Raw genomic sequence first — 26,733 nt, 5'->3', positions numbered from 1 at the left:
AATACTGGAACTCCCTCAACAGCATCGTGGGTGTACCTACACCTCAGGGACTGCAGCCGTTGATGAAGGCAGCTCACCACCACCTTCTCAAGGGCAATTGGGAGTGGGCAATAAATGTTGTCCTAGTCAACGACACCCACATCCTGCAAATGAATTTTTAAATACGATTGCTTCTCCAGTTGGGGAATCGGAACATGGGAGCAGTCTCGGCATCGGGGGTGGGGGGGGGGGGGGGGGGGGGGGGGGGGTTATTTAGAACTGAGATGAGGAGAAATTTCTTCACTCAAAAGGTTGTGAATCTTTGGAATTCTCCACGCCAGAGGGTTCTGGATGTTCCATCATTGAATATATTTAAGGCTAGGATAGACAGATTTTTGGTCTCTCAGGGAATTAAGGGATATAGGGAATGGGTGGGACAATGGGAAGTGTAACCATGATCACATTGAATGTCGGAACATGTGATCCTCCCCACTCCAATTCCTTGCGTTATGTTCTAACCCAATGACAGCTGCCTGTGCACTCTAGGGACTGAAGAGAAGCCTGTGATTATCCTTCTCTGTGGCCACCGTCTCAGGCTATCGCCAACTTCGGTGTCCTAACTGGCTCCAAACCCTACTTCAACCTCTACGTCCTCTCACTCACCAAGACCGCCTACTTCCACGTCCATAATATCACCTGTCTCCACTTCTGCCTCTGAAACTTGAGCTCACCAAAACCCTGCATCCTAACTCGGACCAACTCCCATTCATCCATCACTCCTAATGCTCACTTGCCTACATTGGTTCCCAGCCCACCAAACGTCTTAAATCTAAAGTTTTCATCCACATGTTCAATCCCTCCAGGGCCCTGCCCTCTCCTAGCTTTGTGTTTTCCAATGTAAGCCTGCCAAGATTTCTGCGCTCCTCTAATTCTGTACTCTTGAGCAGCCTCCATTTTAATTACTCCATCATGGGAGGCTGTTGCCTTCAGCTGTCTAGGCTCTAACACTCTAGGATTCCCCTCTAAACCTCTCCACTGTATTGCCAACGTTACAACAGTGACTGCAATTCAGAAGAACTTCCTGGGCTGCAAAGCGCTCCGGAACATCCAATGGTCACGAAAAATGCTATGTAAATGCAAGTCTTTCTTTTATCCTTCTTCCCTCCATTAAGATCTCCATGGAATCTACCTCTGTGACCAAGTTATTAGTTGCCTGTCCCAATATCGTGTATGGCTCAGTTCTGTTTTAGAGTCACCCCTGTGAACTGCGCGAGAATATTTGACTGTGTTGAAGGTTCTATGTAATGCACATTGTTGTGATCAAATAACTACCTGAGGGCTTTTAGCACAATGACGGATGTTAGCAGCCCAGCTCTGGGCATGTAAACACCTGGAAAGTGGTCTTCTTGCAATAAGTCCTGTAATTAAATTTCTCAATGAAAAGGCAGGAAAACAGGAAGCAGCATAATTGACAACTAGCGACATAACTATAACTAGCAGCACACCTTTAACAACTGGCAGTAGAAACGTAACAACTAGTAACTAGCAACATAACTTTAATATGTCCCTGCTTGAAGGGTAGTAACATATTGAATTTCTAGTGGCTAAGATTAGGATCAAAGCAGAGTTAATAAACAGAACATGTGGACTTCCCTATCAAGCTTGAATTGGGAGTGAAATCGAGTGATTAGCTTGCAGGATGAGTGCAGAGCAGGAATACTTTGAACAGCACAAGCTCAGCGTGTGACAGTTGTCAGGCCTTGTTTGCCCCTTTTCCACTTTTACTGGCAGGAATCCCCGTTTCTTTGGCTGTCTGGTCATTCCCGAGGCTTTTCGCAATAATTCAGTTGAACATCCCTGTGTCAGAAAGAGACCATTAAACCCCCGCTGCCACCTACCTGCTCTGGCCGAGGTCCACAGCATCCCAGCACAGGAAGCGTCATTTCCCGAGATAAAACGCTGCAAACTTTGGGAGGGGGCTGGGTGACAAGGATTTGTGGCGACTGTGGCAGGCTCAGCACAGCAACAATTAGCCTGCTCCGCTCGGCACTACAACACATTCCATCCCATCAGCTACAGGTGCTGGCGACATTTTATTTTGTCACATTTTACATTCTTACCATCAATCCACATTGCGCAAATCCTACAGTCACACAGTGAATGTGTCACAGCGAGTGTGTTTCATATTAACCCCTAGGATCACATAGTGAGTAGGGGTCACTGAATAGTTTTAGAAACAGTAATTCACACTGCAATAGAAAAACAAGAAAAACAGCCAACGCTTGAAGAGAATTCATTTTTCCTCAGGCATCAATCTCAGTGTCTTTGCTCTGACAGTAACAGGCTAGAAGCTTCTTTAAGAGCTTGCTCGGTCCTTGAGCCTGGCTTCCAGGCTGCCTACACCCCTCCCGATGGAGGGGACACATTATCCAGGTGCATTTTGGAGTTTACTCTCCCCCACCTACCCGGACAGGCTGCTCGTGTCCATCAATCTGTCCCTTAATTGCCAGAGCGTCTGCAAGTCCCTGCAAGGCGTCTTCTGAGTCCCCGCTTGCTCCTGTGGACAGTAATGTTGGGCTGGTATTACTGGAGTCAGAGCTGAGATCGAGAGTGGCAGAAAGTGGTAATGAGCCCTTTGGGATTGGACCAAAATCCTCATCATCTTCTGCAACCAGGGAATTGTTGATACCTATACCCCCAAAAAACAGAAGCAAACATTAGCAGGATCCTGTCACGCATCAACCCCCCAGTCAAACAGAACTCAGTTACTCACCATAGCCACTTATTGCCCACCCAACCCCAACTCAACCATTCACCCCACCCTCACCCCATCCACTCCTATCCCATGTTGCCATTCCAACATCAACACCCACTGTTCTCCCAACTTTACCCCATAGCTGACTCCACCATACTCCCAGGGCCTACCCTGCCCCCGTTGCCTCCTACGTGCTCATCGGTCTGCATTGTGCAGTTGAGAGCAAGTCACGGGTACTAATTCACAGCCGGCCATGCCATGGCATACCATTACCCACAATGCTGCTCACGTTCCTCAGTATATCAGACACAAAGAGAAACTAGTGGCAGCATTTCATACTCCAGTGAATAACTGGAGATAATTCCTCCAAACATATACTTTAATTTAGTTCATTGTTTAACTTTTCCTTCCTCCGGATGATTTGCCGTTTTCTCTATGTCCCCAGTGATTCTCTGCTTGCTGGAATCATTCCTCAGGCAGCAGTCATGTCCTGGCACTTGGCCCAAGTCCACAGCAAATGTTTACAGCACAGAAACAGTCTCTATCTCCACCCCCCCCCCCCCCCCCCCCTCCATCCCCCCCCATCATCCCCTCCATCCCCCCCATCATCCCCCCCCCCACCCCCCCCCCCCCCCCTCCATCCCCCCCCCCCCCCCCCACTCCATAACCCTCGACTTCCTTGTAGATAAAAATTCTGAATATCTCAGCCATTAATTTATTCAATGACCCGGCCTCCTCTGTGGAGGAGGATTACAAAGACTAATGCCCCTCTGAAAGAAGAAATTCCTCTTCAGCTCCATCATAAATGGGAGAGCCCTTATTATTAAACTCTGCCCCTTTGTCCCAGATTCATCCACAAAAGGAAATAGCTTGTCAAGCCCCCACAGAATTTAAGTGTTTCAATAAGATCACCTCTCCTTCTAAGCTCCAAAGGATATAGGCCTAATCTTCTCAACCTTTCCTCATAAGACAATCCCTCATCCCACAAATCAGCCTGGTGACCTTCCTTTGAATTGCCTCCAATGCAAGTATATCCCTCCTTAAACAGGGAGACCAAAACTGCACACAGTACTCCAAATATCTCATCAATGCCCTGTACAGTTGAAGCAGGACATTCCCACTTTTATCCCCCACCCCTCTGCAATAAATGATCACATCCCATTGTCTTCCTAATGACTTACTGTACCTGCAGGCTGACATTTTGTGATTCATGTGCAAGAATCATGTGCAAGAATCCTGCTCTGTCCAAGACTGCAGGAAACTACAAAAGGTCGTGAATGTAGCCCAGCCCATCATGAAAACAGCCTCCCATCCATTGACTCTATTTACAATTCCCGCTGCCTCAGAAAGGCAGCCAGCATAATTAAGGACCCCATTTCCTTAGTTAGCCACAGATGGTGTATTCTTCGTATAGCAGCTTTCTTTCTCAATGGAATATATCTTCAGTGCAAATTATGAAATATTTATTTCAATGCCTACCACTGCTTCTCTGCCATCTTGCCTATAAAGCTATTTTCCCAATTCACTGTACCCAACTCTGTCTTCATATCTTTGTTGTTGCCTGTCTTTAAGTTTCAGACTCACATTTTTCACCCTCAAACCAAATGTGAAATTCTATCATGTTATGATCACTCTTCTCTAGAGGATCCTTCACAATTAGGTCATTAATTCATGCTGTCTCCTTAAACATTACCAGTTCTGAAATAGACTGTTCCTTGATTGGTTCCGGAATATATTGTTGCAAGAAACTGTCCCAAATACACTATGAGCTCATCCCCCAGGCTACCTTTGCCAATTTAATTTATCCAATCTATGAGAAGATTAAAATCTCCCACAAGATTTGCAATACCTTTCTTACAAACTCCCATTATTTCTTATTCCATACTCTGTTTTACAATGTAGCTACTATAAGGGGACCAATAAACTATTCAACCAGTGACTTCTTTCCTTCATTATTTCTAATCTCCACCAAAACTGATTTGAGATATTTATTTTCCAAGATAATTTCTCACTATTGTACTGATCCCATCCTTTGTCAACAGAGCTACTCCACCTCTTTTTCTTTTACATAGAATTTACAGTGCAGAAGGAGGCCACTCGGCCCATCGAGTCTGCACCAGCTCTTGGAAAGAGCACCCTACTCAAGCCTGACAATCTTTGCCTTAACAAGTCAAGAATATGTCTAACTCAACCTTAAAAATATTCAATGGCCCTGTCTCCACTGCTCTCCAGGGGAGGGAGTTCCAACAACTCACATCCCTTGGAGAGAAAAACATTCTCTTCAGAAATGAAAGACCCCTTATTTTTAAACTGTACCCCCAGTTCTATTCTCTCCTACATCGGAAAACATCCTTTTTTTAAATAATGAGAGATTAGGAATGTCCAAAGGGACCTGGGTGATCTTGTTCATTAAGTTACTGAAAGGTAATATGTAGATGCAGCAAGCAATTAGGAAGGCAAATGGTATTTTGTTATTTATTGCAAAAGGATTTGAGTACAGGGGTAAGGACACCTTGCTGCAATTGTATGGAGTGTTGATCAGACTGTACCTGGAGTATTGTGTACAGTTTTGGTTTCCTTACCTAAGGAAGCATATATGTACCATAGAGGGAGTACAACCAAGGTTCACCAGATTGGAGGATTGGCCTATGAGGAAAGATTGAGGAAACTGGGCCTATATGCTCCACAATTCAGAAGGCGAGTTGATCTCATTCTTACAGGGCTCAGCAGGGTAGATGCAGAAAGGATGTTTCCCCCGGCTGGAGGGAGATGATGGGTTCTGAAAACAGGGGGCACAGTCTCAGAATAAGTGGTAGGCCATGTTGTTCTGAGATGAGGAGGAATTTCATCATCCAGACGACGGCAAAGCTTTGGAATTCTTTGCCCCAGAGGTCTGTAGAGGTCCAACCATTGAGTATATTCAAAACAAAGATCGATAGATTTCTATGTATTGAAGATGTCAATGGATACGGGATAGTGCAGGAAAACTGCGTGGAGGCAGATCAACCACAATGTATATGAATGGCAGAACAGGTTCTAGGGCCAAATGGCTTACTCCCGTTTCCATGCTTTATTTCCTATGATTTTCATATAATGATGGCCCCCTGTTTGGGCCGTCTCAAAAGTGAAAATATTTTTTCTGCATCAATCATATCAAACCATTTCATAATCTTAAAGACATCTAACAGGTCAACACCTCACCTAACTCTTGCACTGTCACAATCTGATCAATCTTTCCTGATATGTACCACAGAATTACAGAATTGTTACAGCACAGAGGCTGCCATTTGGCCCATCACTGGCTCTCCGAATGAACAATTCATTTAGTGCCATTCTCCCGCTTTCTCCCTGAAATGCTGCACATTCTTCCTTTTTAGATAGCAGCCTAATTTCCTTCTGAATACTTCATTCAAATCTGCCTTCACCACACTCTAAGGCAATGCTTCCTTTCAATTCTGGCATTATGCTTGTGAACCAATTTTACACTTTCTTGAATGTATCTGTGTCCTTGCTTATAATGTATTAGGGGGCCAATGTGATGTAACTGAGGTTTTCCACAAATGTAACATAGTTGCTCTGCTTTTGAATTGTATACTTTTGCTTTAACCTGTGTCAGTATTTTTTGGTGATTTCTGCATGTTTCCCCAGATTTCTGCAGCGTCTCTACCTCATTTACATCCTCATTAAAAAAAATTTGGAGTACCCAATTTTTTTTTCCAGTTAAGGGGTAATTTAGCATGGCCAATCCACCTACCCTGCACATCTTTGGGTTGTGGGGGTGAGACTCAAGCAGACATGGGGAGAATGTGGAAACTCCACATGGACTGTGACCTTGGGCCGGGATCGAACCCGGGTCTTTGGCGCCGTGAGGCAGCAGTGTTAACCACTGCGCCACCCTATTTACATCCTCATTTCCAGGGAGTTTTTGGCCTCCTTATTCTTCGTATCCAAAAGGTACACCTCATACTCCTCTGCATTGCAATTCATTGCCAATTGCATGCTTATTCTGCATATTTATTAATGTTTTGTGGTATTTTGCTGCAGTCTTTCCCAGAGTTTTGGAAAAGTTAAGACATATTAAACCGTGCAGAAACCTCATAAACACCATCTCTCTCTTTTTTGAATCCCATCTCCTCTATTTTTTACACGGGGTAATTAATTGAAAGTGGCCATCTTACGCATGGCTGCACAATTTAGAAGGAACACTGATCATAGCCGACTCCAATCCTTTACACAAATGCACCTGACCCAGTCTCTGGTCAAATTTATACGTTCAAATTTTCCAGCCTGAGTCTCTGAAAAGGGATCAGGAGGAGGAACCCTCACAAGAAGGCGGCTGCTGAAAGTAGCTGAGGCGCCCGAGATGCTTCAGGTCCACACAGACCAGGATCCTCTGGTTACGACACCATGTCTATATCCAATCTCTGCACATGAGATTTGGCTCCCAATCTTCAGCCTAGCTTCTGATTGAAAGGTTAGAATGGATTAAATAAAATTCCTCTTTGAAAGAGGAATTCCCAGATCAGTTAAACTTTACCGAGATGTCTCCCACTTACAGACCAGGACAGATGCCCACAATTCAATCTGTTTGGAACATTTGCCCTATCCTGTCACACAGAACTCAAAAGTGGGAGCTGAAGATGTTGATCAACTGGTGATCACACCGAGTACTGGGAAAATGGTTGTGTTCATTATTCCTGCACTAACTAAAGCAAAGCTTTTTGATTCAGAGCATTTGGATTTATCACTGGCATACAATGTGGAATTACTTCATTATTTGATTCAAATGCAAGTATTTTTAAAAAAACTTCAGGGGCAGCACAGTGGCGCAGTGGGTTAGCCCTGTTGCCTCACGGCGCCGTGGTCCCAGGTTCGATCCTGGCTGTGGGTCACTGTCTGTGTGGAGTTTGCACATTCTCCTCGTGGGTTTCGCCCCCACAACCCAAAGATTTGCAGGCTAGGTGGATTGGCCACGCTAAATTGCCCCTTAATTGGGAAAAAAAAAATGAATTGGGCACCCTAAATTTAAAAAAAAAATGATTCCTGGTATGTGGGCATTGCATTAATCACCTCTCCTTCATTACACTGAACAATGGGCAGCTGAACCTAATCCTGGAACTGTTGCTGTCTGTAACGTTCAAGTGTGAAAAGACCGAATCTCAAGATGTATCAAAGCAAAACATGTGAAAGTTTCCTAACTATTCTGTAACTTGTTAAATGTTGAAGGGAATCTCCAACAGGTCCCATAGCTGGATAAATGGCGTTAATCTGTGAAAAATGTAGAACTCCACTGAACATACTTACTGCTGAACGCTTCCGGGTGTTGCTTTGCGAGTTTGTCCTTCAAAATCCTACAAGGGATAAAACAAACCATGCACTGATCAGGCCTCTGGGAAACACATACAGACAAACTCTTCTAATTTTAGACATTTGTCTGAGGCAGTCAAGGAGACTTCCTTCACCACATAATACGTACACTCAGTTTCCCCGTTCAATAATGGTACCTGTACCTGTACACAGAAATACTGTCCCCACCGACTGTGAGGCTGCACCCGCCCACCGTCAGTTAGCTGGATGAACAGAGTCTGTCAGCCCAAATCCTAGAAGGAATGGCGTTGGGGGGAGGATGGCAAGGAGAGGGGGGCTTCTGACATGGAGGTATCCTTGGCCCCTAACCTCACCAGGGAGAGATGCCACCCATTGGATCTGGGCCCTGCCCTCTGGGCATGGTGGGCAACAATCAGGGCGTTGCTGCGCTCTCCTGAGCCTGATGCCTCAGAGGGTGGTGAGGTTGCAGCCCTTGAGGCAGCACCCCACCCAGATCCATCTTGCAACACCGAGGTACCTTTAGACCCACATGGGGCTCCAGTGGTGCCCTGAACACGGCTCATTGGGCGGTGGTTGAGAAAAAGGCGTCCCTTCTCTGTCCCAACCTATGGCACTGATGTTGAGTCCCAAACATTTTCCGGACCTACTGGGCCCAGAGCAACTCCGAGATTATCTCAAAACCAACCTCAGTCGCCGTGATGGGATCCAGCTAGTGCTCAACTGCTGGTCGGGTCTGCAGTCTGGTCCAGTCCACCAGAGCAGCCTGGAAAGGCTCGGAGCCAGGGCCGGAACGAGAAGTGTATGCCGGGTGGTTTCCTCATCGAGCTCCTGAGGAGGTGGAGGGCCACATGTATCTCCCCCCCCCTCTCCGAGCACTGAGGTACACTCTGCTCTTATGAAGATACCCATAACCAGCCTCAATATCAACACCATGAGAGATGCACAACACAGGTTCCAGAACTTCTCGGTCCTGCGGAACATGAAGCATGGGGTATGTTTCCAGCAGGAAAACCACACCATTCCAGTACGTAGTAAAGTCTACATGGCTCCTGGAATGGTGAAGGGTGGTCTACAGGAGTTACTTGACCTCAAAGTCTGACAGGTTAACCTGCAATTTCAGCTGGAGATCTTGGGGGGGGGGGGGGGGGGGGGGGGGGGGTCAAGGATCCGGTGCCAGGCCGATTTTTGCACCTCATTGTCCACTTGAGGGGGTGACACTTCACCTTCTGCAGGAGCAAACAAGCTTCTTTGAAGAAGTATCTGCTTAGCTTAGCTGGCAAGTGCATTGTCCTCGGGGAGATCTTTCGACTTGGTGGACATTTGGCAACATCGCCATCCTGACTCCAGTGTTTTCACTTTCGTGTTGACTGGAGTCGAGAATCAACTGCGTTTATATTTCTAAAGCGTTCGTGTCCTGCGTTCTGGCAGCTTCTGTGCAGCAGGTGCTGTGCTCAGACCACCGTCTGGTGTGGGCGGAACTTGTTCCGTTCTGTGCTCATATGGGGCCTGTGCACTTTAACAACTTGCTGCTGGAGGACAAGAAGTTCCTGGACTTGTTGCATCGCTTCTGCGCCAGCTGGAAAAGGAAGAGGGGAGGCTGTCCCTCCTCAAGGTCATGGTGGGATGTGGCCAAGGCTCACCGCCTGTGTTTTCTATCAACAGGAGGTTGACAAAGAGGCGGATCAAGGAATTGGAAATGGAGATGCTCGGCCCGCAGTTGTGCCTCGGTCAACCCAATGAGGATCTGGCCGTATGGTCGGAGAACAAAGAGAAGGAGGGCGCGCTGAGGGATCTACTATTTGTCGCGTTCCGAGATGCATACGTGAGGTCGTGGATTTGGTTCGTCAAGGCGCTGGACCGCAGCTCCCCCTTCCTCTACTCACTAGTAAAAGGGCATGAGGCCTGTCGGGAACTCCTTGGACTACTGGCCAACAATGGATCTATTGCCTCAGATCCGGAGGGCATCAGGGCGCATGCCCAAGCCTAGTATTCTGTTCTGTTCTACCTGGATCCGTTCAGCGAGGATGTCTGTAGACGTTTGTGGGAGAACCTGCTGCAGACTGTGGAGTTCTTCAAGGAATTCTGGGATGTCTTGGGGAATGCCTACGCGGGGGTCCTGGGGGAGAGTATCATGACCAGGGATATGGTCTTTTAAAAAAAATTTAGCATGCCCAATTCATTTTTTCCAATTAAAGGGCAATTTAGCGTGGCCAATCCACCTAACCTGCACATCTTTGGGTTGCGGGGGCGAAACCCACGCAAACACGGGGAGAATGTGCAAACTCCACACGGACAGTGACCCTGAGCCGGGATCGAACCTGGGACCTCGGCGCCGTGAGGCAGCAATGCTAACCACTGCGCCACCGTGCTGCCCGGGAGATGGTCTTTTTGGGGAGTCTTTTTGTTTGCACTTCAGCTCCACGCTCCTGATTGTCGAGCACCCAGTACGGAGTGGTGCAGGGAGGAAGGAGCACCTCCTCGTGGGCATGCTCCTGGGCCTGGCCAAGCTGGCCATTAATAGGTCCAGGCAACGGGCGATTGATAGATCGTCTGTCCCAACATTTTGCCCATGTTTGTGGCTGGGTGTCCCCGGAAAGGGAGCATGCGGTGTTCACCAGTACGTTGGAGGCTTTCCGTGATGGGTGGGTGGCGCGGGAGCTGGGGTGCATGGTAGACCCCAGAATCACATTTCGATTTAAAGTTTAATGAGTTTCCTTTCAGATTTTTGTGCTTTGTTAGTTACTAATTTAAGGGGTGTTCACATTATTTGATTTGTTAAAGTCGCCTAATTTGCCAATTTGTAAACATTTAATCTGTTAATTTCACCCTGAACTGTCATTGGTTTATTCAAAAGAAGTGCCCAATGGCAGCATTACTTCACACACCCATCGACATCAAGTTGATTATGACGGGCCCCATGGTACATATCCTGCAGTGATCAGAACTATTTGCATCATGCACCTGCTCCCTCCAGTGGCACAAAGCAATATCTCACAAAGAGCTGGCAAGCACAAAGATATTTTGCCAAAAGTACAAAGTTTTCCGCTTTTCCCCTTCCAAACAATAATTCGGGACAAAACTAATATTCATTTGGGCAAATATGAGTTAATTAAGAAAGCTCTCATGGGTTTGTTTGGGGCAAATCATGTTTCACTTATTTGCTGGAGGTTTTTGCTGAGGTAATGGGGTTTGATAAGGGTAATGCTGTTGATGTGCTGTACATGGGCTTCCAAAAGACATTTGATACAGAACCACACAACAAATCTGTGAAGAGTGACAGCTGATGGAATAAAAGGGACAACAGCATCATGGATACCAAATTGGCTGAGCGATGGGAAACCAGAGTAATGGTTAATGGATGATTTTTGGGCTGGAGGAAGGTTTGTATTGGAGTTCTCCAGGGGTTGGGTTACGGGTATAGGGTGGATACGTGGGTTTGAGTAGGGTGATCATTGCTCGGCACAACATTGAGGGCCGAAGGGCCTGTTCTGTGCTGTACTGTTCTATGTTCTATGTCACCAGTTTAGCCTCAGCTGGAGTACTGTGTCCAGTTCTGGGCACCACACTTTAGGAAAGATGTGAAGACATCAGAAAGTGCGCTGAAAGGTTCACGAGAACGGTTCCAGGGATGGGGAATTTCAGTTACCTAAACAGATTGGAGAACTTGGAACTATTTTCCTTGGAGAAGTAGAGGTTGAGAGGAGGTTTGATCAAGGTCTTCAAAATCATGAGGCGTCTGGACAGGGGCTCTGGGGAGAAGCTGTTCCCCTTGGTGTAAGGATGGAGGACCAGAGGGATAGAATTAAGGCCATTGGTGAAACACAAAGAGAAACTTTTTCACACAGCGAGTGGTTGAGGTCTGGAATGTGTTGCCTGAGTGATGGGAGGCTGGGTCCATTGAGGGATTCAAGAGGAAATTGGATTGTTATCTGAAAAGAAAGAATGCGCAAGGCTTTGGGAGAATGAGGGGAGTGGCTGTAGGTGAATTAATCCTTTGGAGGCCAGTACAAACACAAAGAGCCAACTGGCCTCCTTATGTACTGCAACGATTCTGTGAAATCTGCTCACCCATTCCACAAGGCTTGCAAGGTACAATTCCTCCAGGGGCAGTAGCCCGCTGGTAACTCATTCTTCATGCGTTTAACCACTGTGAGAACAGAGTGGGTCACAGCTACATCCTGTCTTCAACGACTGGAGAACAGGAGGCACCAGGAGGCCAGAACTAGGAATTCCAGCTGACCATCTCACTATTTCAGGGGTAAGGTCAGAACTGTAGGTTTCGAGACGGCTGATGTTAGAAGGAATCTTCAAAGTGCAGTGTACCATGGCTGAAGGTCCTGCCAGACACTGGCACAGAGGGTGGAGTGGGGAGACCAGGATCTGGAAGGCAGCAATGCAAGCTGGAGCAGGCAGCAGAGGTTGAGTGGTGTGGGAAATGAGAACCCCGTAAATAAGGGTCAAGGATTTGAAATCAATATGATCAGGAAGAAGGGCAGTAAGGAGAGCGGGTCCGAGGGAGAGCTCAGTGCCCCTTTCAATCACTCAAAACACCTATCCATTTGCTATCAACATACCGTATTCGCCGGAAGATGCTGTCAAGATCTTTTTTCATGTCCACAAGTGCCCTGGTATGGTGCTGGTACCGTTCTGTCATCTGATTTAGCCTCATGCTTGACAAATTGTTGAAGTTCAATAACATCTCGTTCGTCTTCTCAAAACGGTCCAGCCTGATAGAAGACAAAGGTTGGTTTTATTCAGAGATTTAAACATGGGGTAACAGACTGCAATAGCTATCAAACACCCAAGCCCCAAGTAGAATCATCCCTGCCACACTGACAGACATACTCGCATACAAGGAAAACAGGAACAGGATTGCCAGTAAAATTTTGTGTGTGTGTAGAACCGGTACCACAGTGAGAGTCAGTGTGTGTGGGACCTGTGCCCCAGTGAGAGTCAGTGTGTGTGGGACCTGTACCCCAGTGAGAGTCAGTGTGTGTAGAACCCGTATCCCAGTGAGTCAGTGTGTGTGAAACCCGTACCCCAGTGAGAGTCAGCGTGTGTAGAACCCGTATCCCAGTGAGAGTCAGTGTGTGTGTAACCCGTACCCCAGTGAGAGTCAGTGTGTGTGTAACCCGTACCCCAGTGAGAGTCAGTGTGTGTGGGACCCGTACCCCAGTGAGAGTCAGTGTGTGTGTAACCCGTACCCCAGTGAGAGTCAGTGTGTGTGTAACCCGTACCCCAGTGAGAGTCAGTGTGTGTGTAACCCGTACCCCAGTGAGAGTCAGTGTGTGTGTAACCCGTACCCCAGTGAGAGTCAGTGTGTGTGTAACCCGTACCCTAGTGAGAGTCAGTGTGTGTGGGACCCGTACCCCAGTGAGAGTCAGTGTGTGTGGAACCCATACCCCAGTGAGAGTCAGCGTGTGTGGAACCTTTATCCCAGTGAGAGTCGGTGTGTGTGTGGGACCCGTACCCCAGTGAGAGTCAGTGTGTGTGGAACCCGTACGCCAGTGAGATTCAGTGTGTGTGGGACCTGGAGCCCAGTGAGAGTCAGTGTGTGTGTGGAATCCGTACCCCAGTGAGAGTCAGTGTGTGTGGGTCCGTACCCCAGTGAGAGTCAGTGTGTGTGGAACCCGTACCCCAGTGAGAGTCAGCGTGTGTGGAACACGTACCCCAGTGAGAGTCAGCGTGTGTGGGACCCGTACCCCAGTGAGAGTCAGTGTGTGTGTAACCCGTACCCCAGTGAGAGTCAGTGTGTGTGTAACCCGTACCCCAGTGAGAGTCAGTGTGTGTGTAACCCGTACCCCAGTGAGAGTCAGTGTGTGTGTAACCCGTACCCCAGTGAGAGTCAGTGTGTGTGTAACCCGTACCCTAGTGAGAGTCAGTGTGTGTGGGACCCGTACCCCAGTGAGAGTCAGTGTGTGTGGAACCCATACCCAGTGAGAGTCAGCGTGTGTGGAACCTTTATCCCAGTGAGAGTCGGTGTGTGTGTGGGACCCGTACCCCAGTGAGAGTCAGTGTGTGTGGAACCCGTACCCCAGTGAGATTCAGTGTGTGTGGGACCTGGAGCCCAGTGAGAGTCAGTGTGTGTGTGGAATCCGTACCCCAGTGAGAGTCAGTGTGTGTGGGTCCTTACCCCAGTGAGAGTCAGTGTGTGTGGAACCCGCACCCCAGTGAGAGTCAGCGTGTGTGGAACACGTACCCCAGTGAGAGTCAGCGTGTGTGGAACCCTTATCCCAGTGAGAGTCAGTGTGTGTGGGACCCGTACCCCAGTGAGAGTCAGTGTGTGTGAAACCCTTATCCCAGTGAGAGTCGGTGTGTGGGAGACCTGGAGCCCAGTGAGATTCAGTGTGTGGGGGACCTGGAGCCCAGTGAGAGTCAGTATGTGTGGGACCTGGAGCCCAGTGAGAGTCAGTGTGTGTGGAATCCGTACCCCAGTGAGAGTCAGTGTGTATGGAACCCGTACCCCAGTGAGAGTCAGTGTGTGTGGAACCCTTACCCCAGTGAGAGTCAGTGTGTGTGGAATCCGTACCCCAGTGAGAGTCAGTGTGTATGGAACCCGTACCCCAGTGAGAGTCAGTGTGTGTGGAACCCGTACCCCAGTGAGAGTCAGTGTGTGTGGAACCCGTACCCCAGTGAGAGTCAGTGTGTGTGGAACCCTTACCCCAGTGAGAGTCAGTGTGTGTGGAACCCGTACCCCAGTGAGAGTCAGTGTGTGTGGAACCCGTACCCCAGTGAGAGTCAGTGTGTGTGGAACCCTTACCCCAGTGAGAGTCAGTGTGTGTGGGATCCGTACCCCAGTGAGAGTCAGTGTGTGTGGAACCAGCACCCCAGTGAGAGTCAGTGTGTCAGTGTGTGTGGGACCCCTACCCCAGTGAGAGTCAGTGTGTGTGGAAACCGTACCCCAGTGAGAGTCAGTGTGTGTGGGACCCGTACCCCAGTGAGAGTCAGTGTGTGGAACCTGTAACCCTGTGAGAGTCAGTGGTGTCAGTTAGGTTGAATATGCTTTTTCTTAGAAACAAGTGCAATGACATGTGCCTGTTATCCCAGGGTCTGAGATGCAGCATCCCCATACTCACATGTGTCTCTGTGCCTGGACAATGGCATTAACATCCTCACGGTTCACCATACTCAACATCCTGCTACAGAACACACCGGAGGCAGAGGCCTCCATTCTGTGCAAGCCTGGAAAACAAATAATAAACATCACAGAATGCTGTTCAACCAAAATTGGAGTGCAAACCAATACAGCTTCCCAGTGTTTTACAGTGAAAGACCTGTCCCCACCAATACTCTACCCCAGTGTTATAGTGACAGACCCATCCCCATCAATATCCTCTCCCAGCGTTACACAGCGACAGATATTTCCCCACCAATATCCTCCCCCAGTGGTATGCAGTGACAGATATGGCCCCACCAAAACCCTACCCCAGTGTAACAGTGACAGACCCATCCCCACCAATATCCTCCCCCAGTGTTACACAGCGACAGATATTTCCCCACCAATACCCTGCCCCAGTGTTACACAGCGACAGATATTTCCCCATCAATACCCTCCCCCAGTGTTACACAGTGACAGATATGGCCCCACCAAAACCCTACCCTAGTGTAACAGTGACAGACACGTCACCACCAATACCCTCCCCCTAGCTTTGACAAAGGGCGAGCAGCACGGTGGCACAGTGGGTTAGCCCTGCTGCCTCATGGCCCCGAGGTCCCAGGTTCAATCCTGGCTCTGGGTCATTGTCCGTGTGGAGTTTGCACATTCTCCCCGTGTTTGAGTGGGTTTCGCCCCCACAACCCAAAGATGTGCAGGGTAGGTAGATTGAACACGTTAAATTTCCCTTAATTGGAGAAAAATGAATTGGGTACACTAAATTTTTTTTAAAAAAAGCTTTGACAAAGGGTCATCTGGACTCAAACCGTTAGCTCATTTACCTCCTACAAATACTGCCAGAGCTTTGGCGGAATTCTCCGCTCTCGCGCGGAATCAGGAAGGCCGTCATGAACTCAGCTGAGTTTCACGACGGCCTCGGAGGCTTGACCTGGCGGGGCGGCGGAGGGGAAAGAGTGCGTCTCTTGGAGACGCCGGCCCGACGATCGGTGGGCACCGATCGCGGGCCAGTCCCCTCCCAAGCACAGCCGTGGTGCTCACTCCCCTTTCCGCCCCCCACAAGTTCCAAACGGAACTTTGGCGCCATGTTCACAACGGCAGCGACCAGGTGTGGTTGCCGCTGTCGTGAACCGGTCGGGAAAATCAGGCCGCTCGGCCCATCCGGGCCGGAGAATCGCCGGTCACCATGAAAAACGGGGAGTGGCGATTCATCCGAGCGGGGAGTGGGAGAATCGCGGGGGGTGCCAGGGCGGCTTGTCGTGAGTCGCCCGGCCCTCCCGCGATTCTCCCACCCGGCGTGGGGAGCGAAGAATCACACCCCTTATTTTCCTACATTTTATCTTTAGGCTCCCCCAGTGTTATACAGTGACAGGCATGTCCCCACCGAAACCCTACCCCAATGTTATCAGTGTTAGACCAGTACCCAGTGTTACACAGTGACAGAACTGTACCACTGGTTTAGCACACAGGGCTAAATCGCTGGGTTTTAAAGCAGACCAAGGCAGGCCAGCAGCACGGTTCAATTCCCGTTTCAGCCTCCCCGAACAGGCGCCGGAATGTGGCGACTAGGGGCTTTTCACAGTAACTTCATTGAAGCCTACTCGTGCCAATAAGCGATTTTCATTTCATTTCACTGTGTTATACAATAATAGACCGGGCTGCACTAGTAATTTACCCCACTGCTATGCATTGACAACAGTCTAAAACAGTACAGAACCTGTGTTACACAATGACAGACCTGTTTCAACCTGTACTATAACCCAGTGTTATACAGAGACAGACTTGTCCACACCTGTACAGTACCAGAGTGATATCCAGTGACAGACCGGTCTTCAACAGTACTGTAAACCAGCATTAAACAGTGACAGATGTTTCTCCATGAGTACTGTACACCACTGTAATACATTGACAGACCTTGCTCCACCAGTGCTGCACGCCAGTGTTATACAGAGCTGCTTCCACCAGTATTGTACTCCAGTGTTATACAGAGACAGACCTATCCCACCAGTACTATGCCCAGTGTAATGCAGTGACAGACCTGTCCCCATGAATACTGTACCCCAGTGTTAGTGACAGACTGGTCCCCACAAGTGCTGTACCCCAGTGTTATACAGTGACAGACCTGTCCCCACTAATACTGTACCCCAGTGTTATACACTGACAGACCCGTCCCCAGCAGTACTGTACCCCAGTGTTATACACTGACAGACCCGTCCCCAGCAGTACTGTACCTCAGTGTTATACAGTGAGACCCCTCCCCACCAGTACTGTACACCAGTGTTATACAGTGACAGACCTGTCCCCACTAATACTGTACCCCAGTGTTATACACTGACAGACCCGTCCCCAGCAGTACTGTACCCCAGTGTTATACAGTGAGACCCCTCCCCACCAGTACTGTACACCAGTGTAATACAGTGACAGACCCATCCCCACCAGTGCTGTACCCCAGTGTAATACAGTGACAGGCCCATTCCCACTTGTACTGTACTATAGTGTTATACAGTGACAGACTTGTCCCCACCAATACGTTACCACAGTGTTATACAATGACAGACCCGTCCTCACCAGTACTGTACCCCACTGTTATACAGTGACAGACCTGTCCCTACCAGTACTATACACCAGTGTCATATAGTGACAGACCTATTCCCACTTGTACAGTACCATAGTGTTATACAGGGACAGACACAAACCCACCGATGCTATTCCCCAGAATTATACATGACAGACCTGTCCCCACTAGTACTGTACCCCAGTGTTATACAGTGACAGACCTGGCCCCACCAGTACTGTACCCCAGTGTTATACAGTGACAGACCTATCCTCACCAGTACTGTACACCAGTGTTATACAGTGACAGACCCACCCCACCAGTACTGTACCCCAGTGTTATACAGTGACAGACCCGTCCCCACCAGTACTGTACCCCAGTGTTATACAATGGCAGACCGATCCCCATCAGTACTGAACCCCAGTGTTATACAGTGATAGACCCGTCTCCACCAGTATTGTATTCCAGTGCTATACAGTGAGATACCTGTGCCAACTAGTACTGAACCTCAGTATTATATCAGTACTGTATCCCAGTGTTATAGTGACAGTCCCGTCCCCACCAGTACTGTATCCCAGTGTTATACAGTGACAGACCCATCCCCACCAGTACTGTGTCCCAGTGTTATACAGTGACAGACCCATCCCCACCAGTACTTTACCCAGTGTTATACAGTGACAGACCCATCCCCACCAGTACTGTGTCCCAGTGTTATACAGTGACAGACCCATCCCCACCAGTACTATGTCCCAGTGTTATACAGTGACAGATCTGTCCCCACCAGTACTGTACGCAGCATTATACAGTGACAGACCTGACCCCACCAGTACTATACCCCAGTGTTATACAGTGACAGACATGTCCCCACCAGTACTGTACCCCAGTGTTATACAATGACAGACCTAGCCCTACCAGTACTGTACCCCAGTGTTATACAGTGACAGACCTGTCCCCACCAGTGCTGCACCCGTGTTAAACAGTGACAGACCCATCCCCACCAGTACTGTACCCCAGTGTTAAACAGTGACAGACCCGTCCCCAAGAGTACTGTACCCCAGTGTTATACAGTGACAGACCTCTCCCCACCAGTACTGTACCCCAGTGTTATACAATGACAGACCCATCCCCACCAGTACCATAGCCCAGTGTTATACAGTGACAGACCCATCCCCCACCAGTACTGTACCCCAGTGTTATACAGTGACAGACCTGTCCCCACCAGTACTTTACCCACTGTTATACAGTGACAGACCTGTCCCCACCAATACTGTACCCAGCGTTATACAGTGACAGACCCGTCCCTACCAGTACTGTACCCCAGTGTTATACAGTGACAGACCTGTCCCCACCAGTACTGTACCCAGTATTATACAGTGACAGACCCGTCCCCACCAGTACTGTACCCCAGTGTTATACAGTGACAGACCTGTCCCCACCAGTACTGTACCCCAGTGTTATACAGTGACAGACCCGTCCCCACCTGTACTGTACCCCGAGTTATGCAGTGACAGACCTGTCCCCACCAGTACTGTACCCCAGTGTTATACAGTGACAGACCTGTCCCTACCAGTACTGTACCCGTGTTATGCAGTGACAGACCTGACCCCACCAGTACTGTACGCAGCGTTATACAGTGACAGACCTGACCCTACCAGTACTGTACGCAGCGTTATACAGTGACAGACCTGACCCCACCAGTACTGAACCCCAGTATTATAGTGACAGACCTGTCCCCACCAGTACAAGGGCAGCAGGGTAGCATGGTGGTTAGCATAAATGCTTCACAGCTCCAGGGTCCCAGGTTCGATTCCTGGCTGGGTCATTGTCTGTGTGGAGTCTGCACGTCCTCCCCCTGTGTGCGTGGGTTTCCTCCGGGTGCTCTCGGTTTCCTCCCACAGTCCAAAGATGTGCGGGTTAGGTGGATTGGCCATGCTAAATTGCCCGTAGTGTCCTAATAAAAAGTAAGGGGGGGGGGGTTGTTGGGTTACGGGTATAGGGTGGATACGTAGGTTTGAGTAGGGTGATCATGGCTCGGCACAACATTGAGGGCCGAAGGGCCTGTTCTGTGCTATACTGTTCTATGTTCTATGTTCTACTGTACCCCAGTGTTATACAGTGACAGACCCGTCCCCACCAGCACTGCGCCCAGTATTATACAGTGACGGACGCGTTCCCACCAGTACTGTACATCAGTGTTAAACAGTGACAGATCCGTCCCCACTAGCACTGTACCCCAGTGTTATACAGTGACAGATCTGTTCCTACCAGTACTGTACCCCAGTGTTATACAGTGACAGACCTGACCCCACCAGTACTGTACGCAGCGTTATACAGTGACAGACCTGACCCGACAAGTACTGTACGCAGCGTTATACAGTGACAGACCTGACCCCACCAGTACTGAACCCCAGTGTTATACAGTGACAGATCCGTCCCCACTAGTACTGTACCCCAGTGTTATACAGTGACAGATCCGTCCCCACTAGTACTGTACCCCAGTGTTATACAGTGACACACCGATCCCCACCAATACTGTAACCCAGTGTTAAACAGTGATAGACCCGTCTCCACCAGTATTGTATTCCAGTGCTAGACAACGAGATACCTGTGCCAACTAGTACTGAACCCCAGTGTTCTAGTGACAGTCCCTTCCCCACCAGTACTGTACCCCAGTGTCATACAATGACAGACCCGTCCTCACCAGCACTGTATCCCAGTGCTATACAGTGACAGACCCGTCCCGACCAGTAATGTACCCCAGTGTTATACAATGACAGACCCGTCCCCACCAGTACTGTACCCCAGTGATACACAGTGACAGACCCGTCCCCACCAGTACTGTCCCCCAGTGTTATACAGTGACAGTCCCATGCCCACCAGTCCTGTACCCCAGTGTTATACAGTGACAGACCTGTCCTCACCAGTACTGTACCCCGCTGTTATACAGTGACAGACCCGTCCCCACCAGTACTGTACCCTAGTGGGCCTCACGGTAGCATGGTGGTTAGCATCAATGCTTCACAGCTCCAGGGTCCCAGGTTCGATTCCCGGCTGGGTCACTGTCTGTGTGGAGTCTGCACGTCCTCCCCGTGTGTGCGTGGGTTTCCTCCGGGTGCTCCGGTTTCCTCCCACAGTCCAAAGATGTGCGGGTTAGGTGGATTGGCCATGCTAAATTGCCCGTAGTGTAAGGTTAATGGGGGGATTGTTGGGTTACGGGTATACGGGTTACGTGGGTTTAAGTAGGGTGATCATTGCTCGGCACAACATCGAGGGCCGAAGGGCCTGTTCTGTGCTGTACTGTTCTATGTTCTATGTTCTAGTGTTATACACTGACAGTCCCGTGCCCACCAGTACTGTACCCCAGTGTTATACAGTGACAGACACATCCCCACCAGTACTGTACCCCAGTGTTACAGTGACAGACCCGTTCCCACCAGTTCGGTACCCCAGTGTTATACAGTGACAGACCCGTCCCCACCAGTACTGTACCCCAGTGTTATACAGTGACAGGCCTGTCCCCACCAGTACTGTACCCTAGTGTTATACAGTGACAGACCGTCCCCACCAGTACTGTACCCTAGTGTTATACAGTGACAGACCCATCCCCACCAGTACTGTACCCTACTGTTATACAGTGACAGACCTGTCCTCACCAGGACTGTACCCCAGTGTTATACAGTGACAGACCCATCCCCACCAGGACTGTACCCGTGTTATACAGTGACAGACCTGTCCCCACCAGTACTGTACCCCAGTGTTATACAGTGACAGACCCATCCCCACCAGGACTGTACCCGTGTTATACAGTGACAGGCCTGTCCGCACCAGTACTGTACATCAGTGTTAAACAATGACAGATCCGTCCCCACTAGCACTGTACCCCAGTGTTATACCGTGACAGTCCCGTCCTCACCAGTACTGTACACCAGTGTTATACAGTGACAGATCTATTCCTACCAGTACTGTACCCCAGTGTTATACAGTGACAGACCCATCCCCACCAGGACTGTACCCGTGTTATACAGTGACAGACCTGTCCCTACCAGTACTGAAACCCAGTGTTATACAGTGACAGACCTGACCCCACCAGTACTGTACGCAGCGTTATACAGTGACAGACCTGACCCCACCAGTACTGAACCCCAGTATTATAGTGACAAACCTGTCCCCACCAGTACTGTACCCCAGTGTTATACAGTGACAGATCCGTCCCCACTAGTACTGTACCCCAGTGTTATACAGTGACAGATCCGTCCCCACTAGTACTGTACCCCAGTGTTATACAGTGACAGACCGATCCCCACCAGTACTGTAACCCAGTGTTAAACAGTGATAGACCCGTCTCCACCAGTATTGTATTCCAGTTCTAGACAACGAGATACCTGTGCCAACTAGTACTGAACCCCAGTGTTCTAGTGACAGTCCCTTCCCCACCAGTACTGTACCCCAGTGTCATACAATGACAGACCCGTCCTCACAAGCACTGTATCCCAGTGCTATACAGTGACAGACCCGTCCCGACCAGTAATGTACCCCAGTGTTATACAATGACAGACCCGTCCCCACCAGTACTGTACCCCAGTGATACACAGTGACAGACCCGTCCCCACCAGTACTGTCCCCCAGTGTTATACAGTGACAGACTGTGCCCACCAGTCCTGTACCCCAGTGTTATACAGTGACAGACCTGTCCTCACCAGTACTGTACCCCGCTGTTATACAGTGACAGACCCGTCCCCACCAGTACTGTACCCTAGTGTTATACACTGACAGTCCCGTGCCCACCAGTACTGTACCCCAGTGTTATACAGTGACAGACACATCCCCACCAGTACTGTACCCCAGTGTTATACAGCGACAGACTCATCCCCACCAGTACTGTACCCCAGTGTCATACAGTGACAGAACCATCCCCACCAGTACTGTACCCCAGTGTTACACAGTGACAGACCCGTCCCCACCAGTACTGTACCCCAGTGTTATACAGTGACAGACCCGTCCCCACCAGTACTGTACCCCAGTGTTATACAGCGACAGGCCTGTCCCCACCAGTGCTGTACCCCAGTGTTATACAGTGACAGACCGTCCCCACCAGTACTGTACCCTAGTGTTATACAGTGACAGACCCATCCCCACCAGTATTGTACCCTACTGTTATACAGTGACAGACCTGTCCTCACCAGGACTGTACCCCAGTGTTATACAGTGACAGACCCATCCCCACCAGGACTGTACCCGTGTTATACAGTGACAGACCTGTCCCCACCAGTACTGTACCCCAGTGTTATACAGGCCTGTCCGCACCAGTACTGTACCCCAGTGTTATACAGTGACAGACCTGTCCCCACCAGTACTGTACCCCAGTGTTATACAGTGACAGACCCGTCCCCACCAGTACTGCGCCCAGTATTATACAGTGACGGACGCGTTCCCACCAGTACTGTACATCAGTGTTAAACAATGACAGATCCGTCCCCACTAGCACTGCACCCCAGTGTTATACCGTGACAGTCCCGTCCTCACCAGTACTGTACACCAGTGTTACACAGTGACAGACCCGTCCCCACCAGTACTGTACCCCAGTGTTATACAGTGACAGACCTGTCCTCACCAGGACTGTACCCCAGTGTTATACAGTGACAGACCCATCCCCACCAGGACTGTACCCGTGTTATACAGTGACAGACCTGTCCCCACCAGTACTGTACCCCAGTGTTATACAGTGACAGGCCTGTCCGCACCAGTACTGTACCCCAGTGTTATACAGTGACAGACCTGTCCCCACCAGTACTGTACCCCAGTGTTATACAGTGACAGACCCGTCCCCACCAGTACTGCGCCCAGTATTATACAGTGACGGACGCGTTCCCACCAGTACTGTACATCAGTGTTAAACAATGACAGATCCGTCCCCACTAGCACTGTACCCCAGTGTTATACCGTGACAGTCCCGTCCTCACCAGTACTGTACCCCAGTGTTATACAGTGACAGACCTGTCCCTACCAGTGCTGAAACACAGTGTTATACAGTGACAGACCTAACCCCACCAGTACTGAACCCCAGTATTACAATGACAGACCTGTCCCCACCAGTACTGTACCCCAGTGTTATACAGTGACAGACCCGTACCCACCAGTACTGCGCCCTGTATTATACAGTGACGGACGCGTTCCCACCAGTACTGTACATCAGTGTTATACAGTGACAGATCCGTCCCCACTAGTACTGTACCCCAGTGGTATACAGTGACAGATCCGTCCCCACTAGTACTGTACCCTAGTGTTATACAGTGACAGACCGATCCCCACCAGTACTGTAACCCAGTGTTATACAGTGATAGACCCGTCTCCACCAGTATTGTATTCCAGTGCTATACAACGAGATACCTGTGCCAACTAGTACTGAACCCCAGTGTTCTAGTGAAAGTCCCTTCCCCACCAGTACTGTACCCCAGTGTTATACACTGACAGACATGTCCCCAGCAATACGTTACCCCAGTGTCATACAATGACAGACCCGTCCTCACCAGCACTGTATCCCAGTGTTATACAGTGACAGACCCGTCCCGACCAGTAATGTACCCCAGTGTTATACAATGACAGACCCGGCCCCACCAGTACTGTACCCCCGTGATACACAGTGACAGACCCGTCCCCACCAGTACTGTCCCCCAGTGTTATACAGTGACAGTCCCGTGCCCACCAGTACTGTACCCCAGTGTTATACAGTGACAGACCCATCCCCACCAGTACTGTACCCCAGTGTTATACAGTGACAGACCCATCCCCACCAGTACTGTACCCTACTGTTATACAGTGACAGACCTGTCCTCACCAGGACTGTACCCCAGTGTTATACAGTGACATGCCCGTCCCGACTAGTACTGTACCCCAGTGTTATACAGTGACAGACCCATCCCCACCAGGACTGTACCCGTGTTATACAGTGACAGACCTGTCCCCACCAGTACTGTACCCCAGTGTTATACAGTGACAGGCATGTCCGCACCAGTACTGTACCCCAGTGTTATACAGTGACAGACCCGTCCCCACCAGTACTGTACCCCAGTGTTATACAGTGACAGACCCGTCCCCACCAGTACTGTACCCCAGTGTTATACAGTGATAGACCCATCCCCACCAGGACTGTACCCCAGTGTTGTACAGTGACAGACCCATCCCCACCAGTACTGTACCCCAGTGTTATACAGTGACAGTCCCGTGCCCACCAGTGCTGTATCCCAGTGTTATACAGTGACAGACCCCCTCCCCACCAGTACTGTACCCCAGTGTTATACAGTGACAGATCCATCCCCACCAGTACTGTACCCCAGTGTTATACAGTGACAGACCTGTCCCCACCAGTACTGTACCCCAGTGTTATACAGTGACAGACCCCATCCCCACCAGTACTGTACCCCAGTGTTATACAGGGACAGACACGTCCCCACCAGTACTGTACCCCAGTGTTATACAGTGACAGACCCATCCCCACCAGTACTGTACCCCAGTGTTATACAGTGACAGACCCATCCCCACCAGTACTGTACCCCAGTGTTATACAGTGACAGATCCATCCCCACCAGTACTGTACCCCAGTGTTATACAGTGACAGACCCGTCCCCACCAGTACTGTGCCCCAGTGTTATACAATGACAGACCCATCCCCACCAGTACTGTACCCCAGTGTTATACAGCGACAGACCTGTCCCCACCAGTATCATGCAAAGCTATTAATTAGATTTGATCTGTTATTTCTCACCTGTTCTCCTTTCTCTTCCTGAAGCTGCAGCTCCTCCCGGTGTCACTCTGGGAACAGTAGCACGCAGGCGCAGTACCGCCCCTGTGACGTTGTTTGGCAGGGCCCGGATGACAGGGTCGGAGGTCACGGAGTCCCCGGATGCAATCCCGGGCCTGGTGGCTGAGGTGCCGCGTTCCCATGGTGACGGGCCACCAACGGAGGCTCCATGGCAGCCTCGGAATGCAATATCCGCTTGACTCGGTGAAGTTGCTGCTTGGGTGAGACTCCAGTAAATCTATTTCCAATTTCTGTTTTATTCTGCAATAATACCCCAAATTCCTGAAAAGGGATGGATTCTTCCGCTGCTCCGTCTGAACATCAGCCCGGGGGCAGCTGTTCCTCCATCTGACTCAGCTCACCCACCCCAACCCAACCTCCCTCCCTCATCCACCCCAACCCAACCTCCCTCCCTCATCCACCCCAACCCAACCTCCCTCCCTCCCTCATCCACCCACCCCAACCCAACCTCCCTCCCTCATCCACCCCAACCCAACCTCCCTCCCTCATCCACCCCAACCCAACCTCCCTCCCTCCCTCATCCACCCACCCCAACCCAACCTCCCTCCCTCATCCACCCCAACCCAACCTCCCTCCCTCATCCACCCCAACCCAACCTCCCTCCCTCATCCACCCACCCCAACCTCCCTCCCTCATCCACCCCAACCCAACCTCCCTCCCTCATCCACCCCAACCTCCCTCCCTCATCCACCCACCCCAACCTCCCTCCCTCATCCACCCACCCCAACCCAACCTCCCTCACCCACCCCAACCCAACCTCCCTCACCCACCCCAACCCAACCTCCCTCCCTCATCCACCCCAACCCAACCTCCCTCCCTCATCCACCCCAACCCAACCTCCCTCCCTCATCCACCCACCCCAACCTCCCTCATCCACCCACCCCAACCTCCCTCCCTCATCCACCCCAACCTCCCTCCCTCATCCACCCACCCCAACCTCCCTCCCTCATCCACCCACCCCAACCTCCCTCCCTCATCCACCCACCCCAACCTCACTCCCTCATCCACCCACCCCAACCCAACCTCCCTCATCCACCCACCCCAACCTCCCTCACCCACCCCAACCCAACCTCCCTCACCCACCCACCCCAACCCAACCTCCCTCACCTACCCACCCACCACTCACTCACTCCAACCTCACCCACTCCCTCACTCACCCCAACCTCACCCCCTCATCCGCCCACCCC

At 50.2% G+C, this 26,733-nt stretch overlaps 1 protein-coding gene across 1 annotated transcript; it reads right to left on the bottom strand.

The window, feature by feature from the left end:
* Window positions 1–2,053: 2,053 nt before the first annotated feature.
* Window positions 2,054–25,645, bottom strand: kxd1 (KxDL motif containing 1). Its single transcript, XM_038776530.1, has 5 exons — window positions 25,490–25,645; window positions 15,139–15,244; window positions 12,637–12,789; window positions 8,039–8,085; window positions 2,054–2,668 (listed from the first exon to the last, which is right to left on the bottom strand). The coding sequence occupies exons 2-5, from the start codon at window positions 15,231–15,233 to the stop codon at window positions 2,427–2,429; spliced, it is 537 nt and encodes a 178-aa protein (XP_038632458.1). The 5' UTR covers window positions 15,234–15,244; window positions 25,490–25,645; the 3' UTR covers window positions 2,054–2,426.
* Between the last annotated feature and the right edge of the window lie 1,088 nt (window positions 25,646–26,733).

This window comes from Scyliorhinus canicula, chromosome 18 (assembly GCF_902713615.1).
Source record: "Scyliorhinus canicula chromosome 18, sScyCan1.1, whole genome shotgun sequence".
In the NCBI taxonomy this organism is placed as follows: domain Eukaryota; kingdom Metazoa; phylum Chordata; class Chondrichthyes; order Carcharhiniformes; family Scyliorhinidae; genus Scyliorhinus; species Scyliorhinus canicula.
The sequence above is the reverse complement of the archived record's forward strand: the minus strand, read 5'-3'. Positions and strand labels throughout refer to the sequence as shown.

Excerpts from the sequence above, each read along its gene's own strand:
- kxd1 (XM_038776530.1), bottom strand. The coding sequence starts at position 15,233 with ATGGAGGCCTCTGCCTCCGGTGTGTTCTGTAGCAGGATGTTGAGTATG. Across the intron at positions 12,790-15,138 it reads GTCCAGGCACAGAGACACAT|GCTGGACCGTTTTGAGAAGA; the intron begins GTGAGTATGGGG and ends GTCTTCTATCAG. Across the intron at positions 2,669-8,038 it reads ACACCCGGAAGCGTTCAGCA|GTATCAACAATTCCCTGGTT; the intron begins GTAAGTATGTTC and ends TTGGGGGTATAG.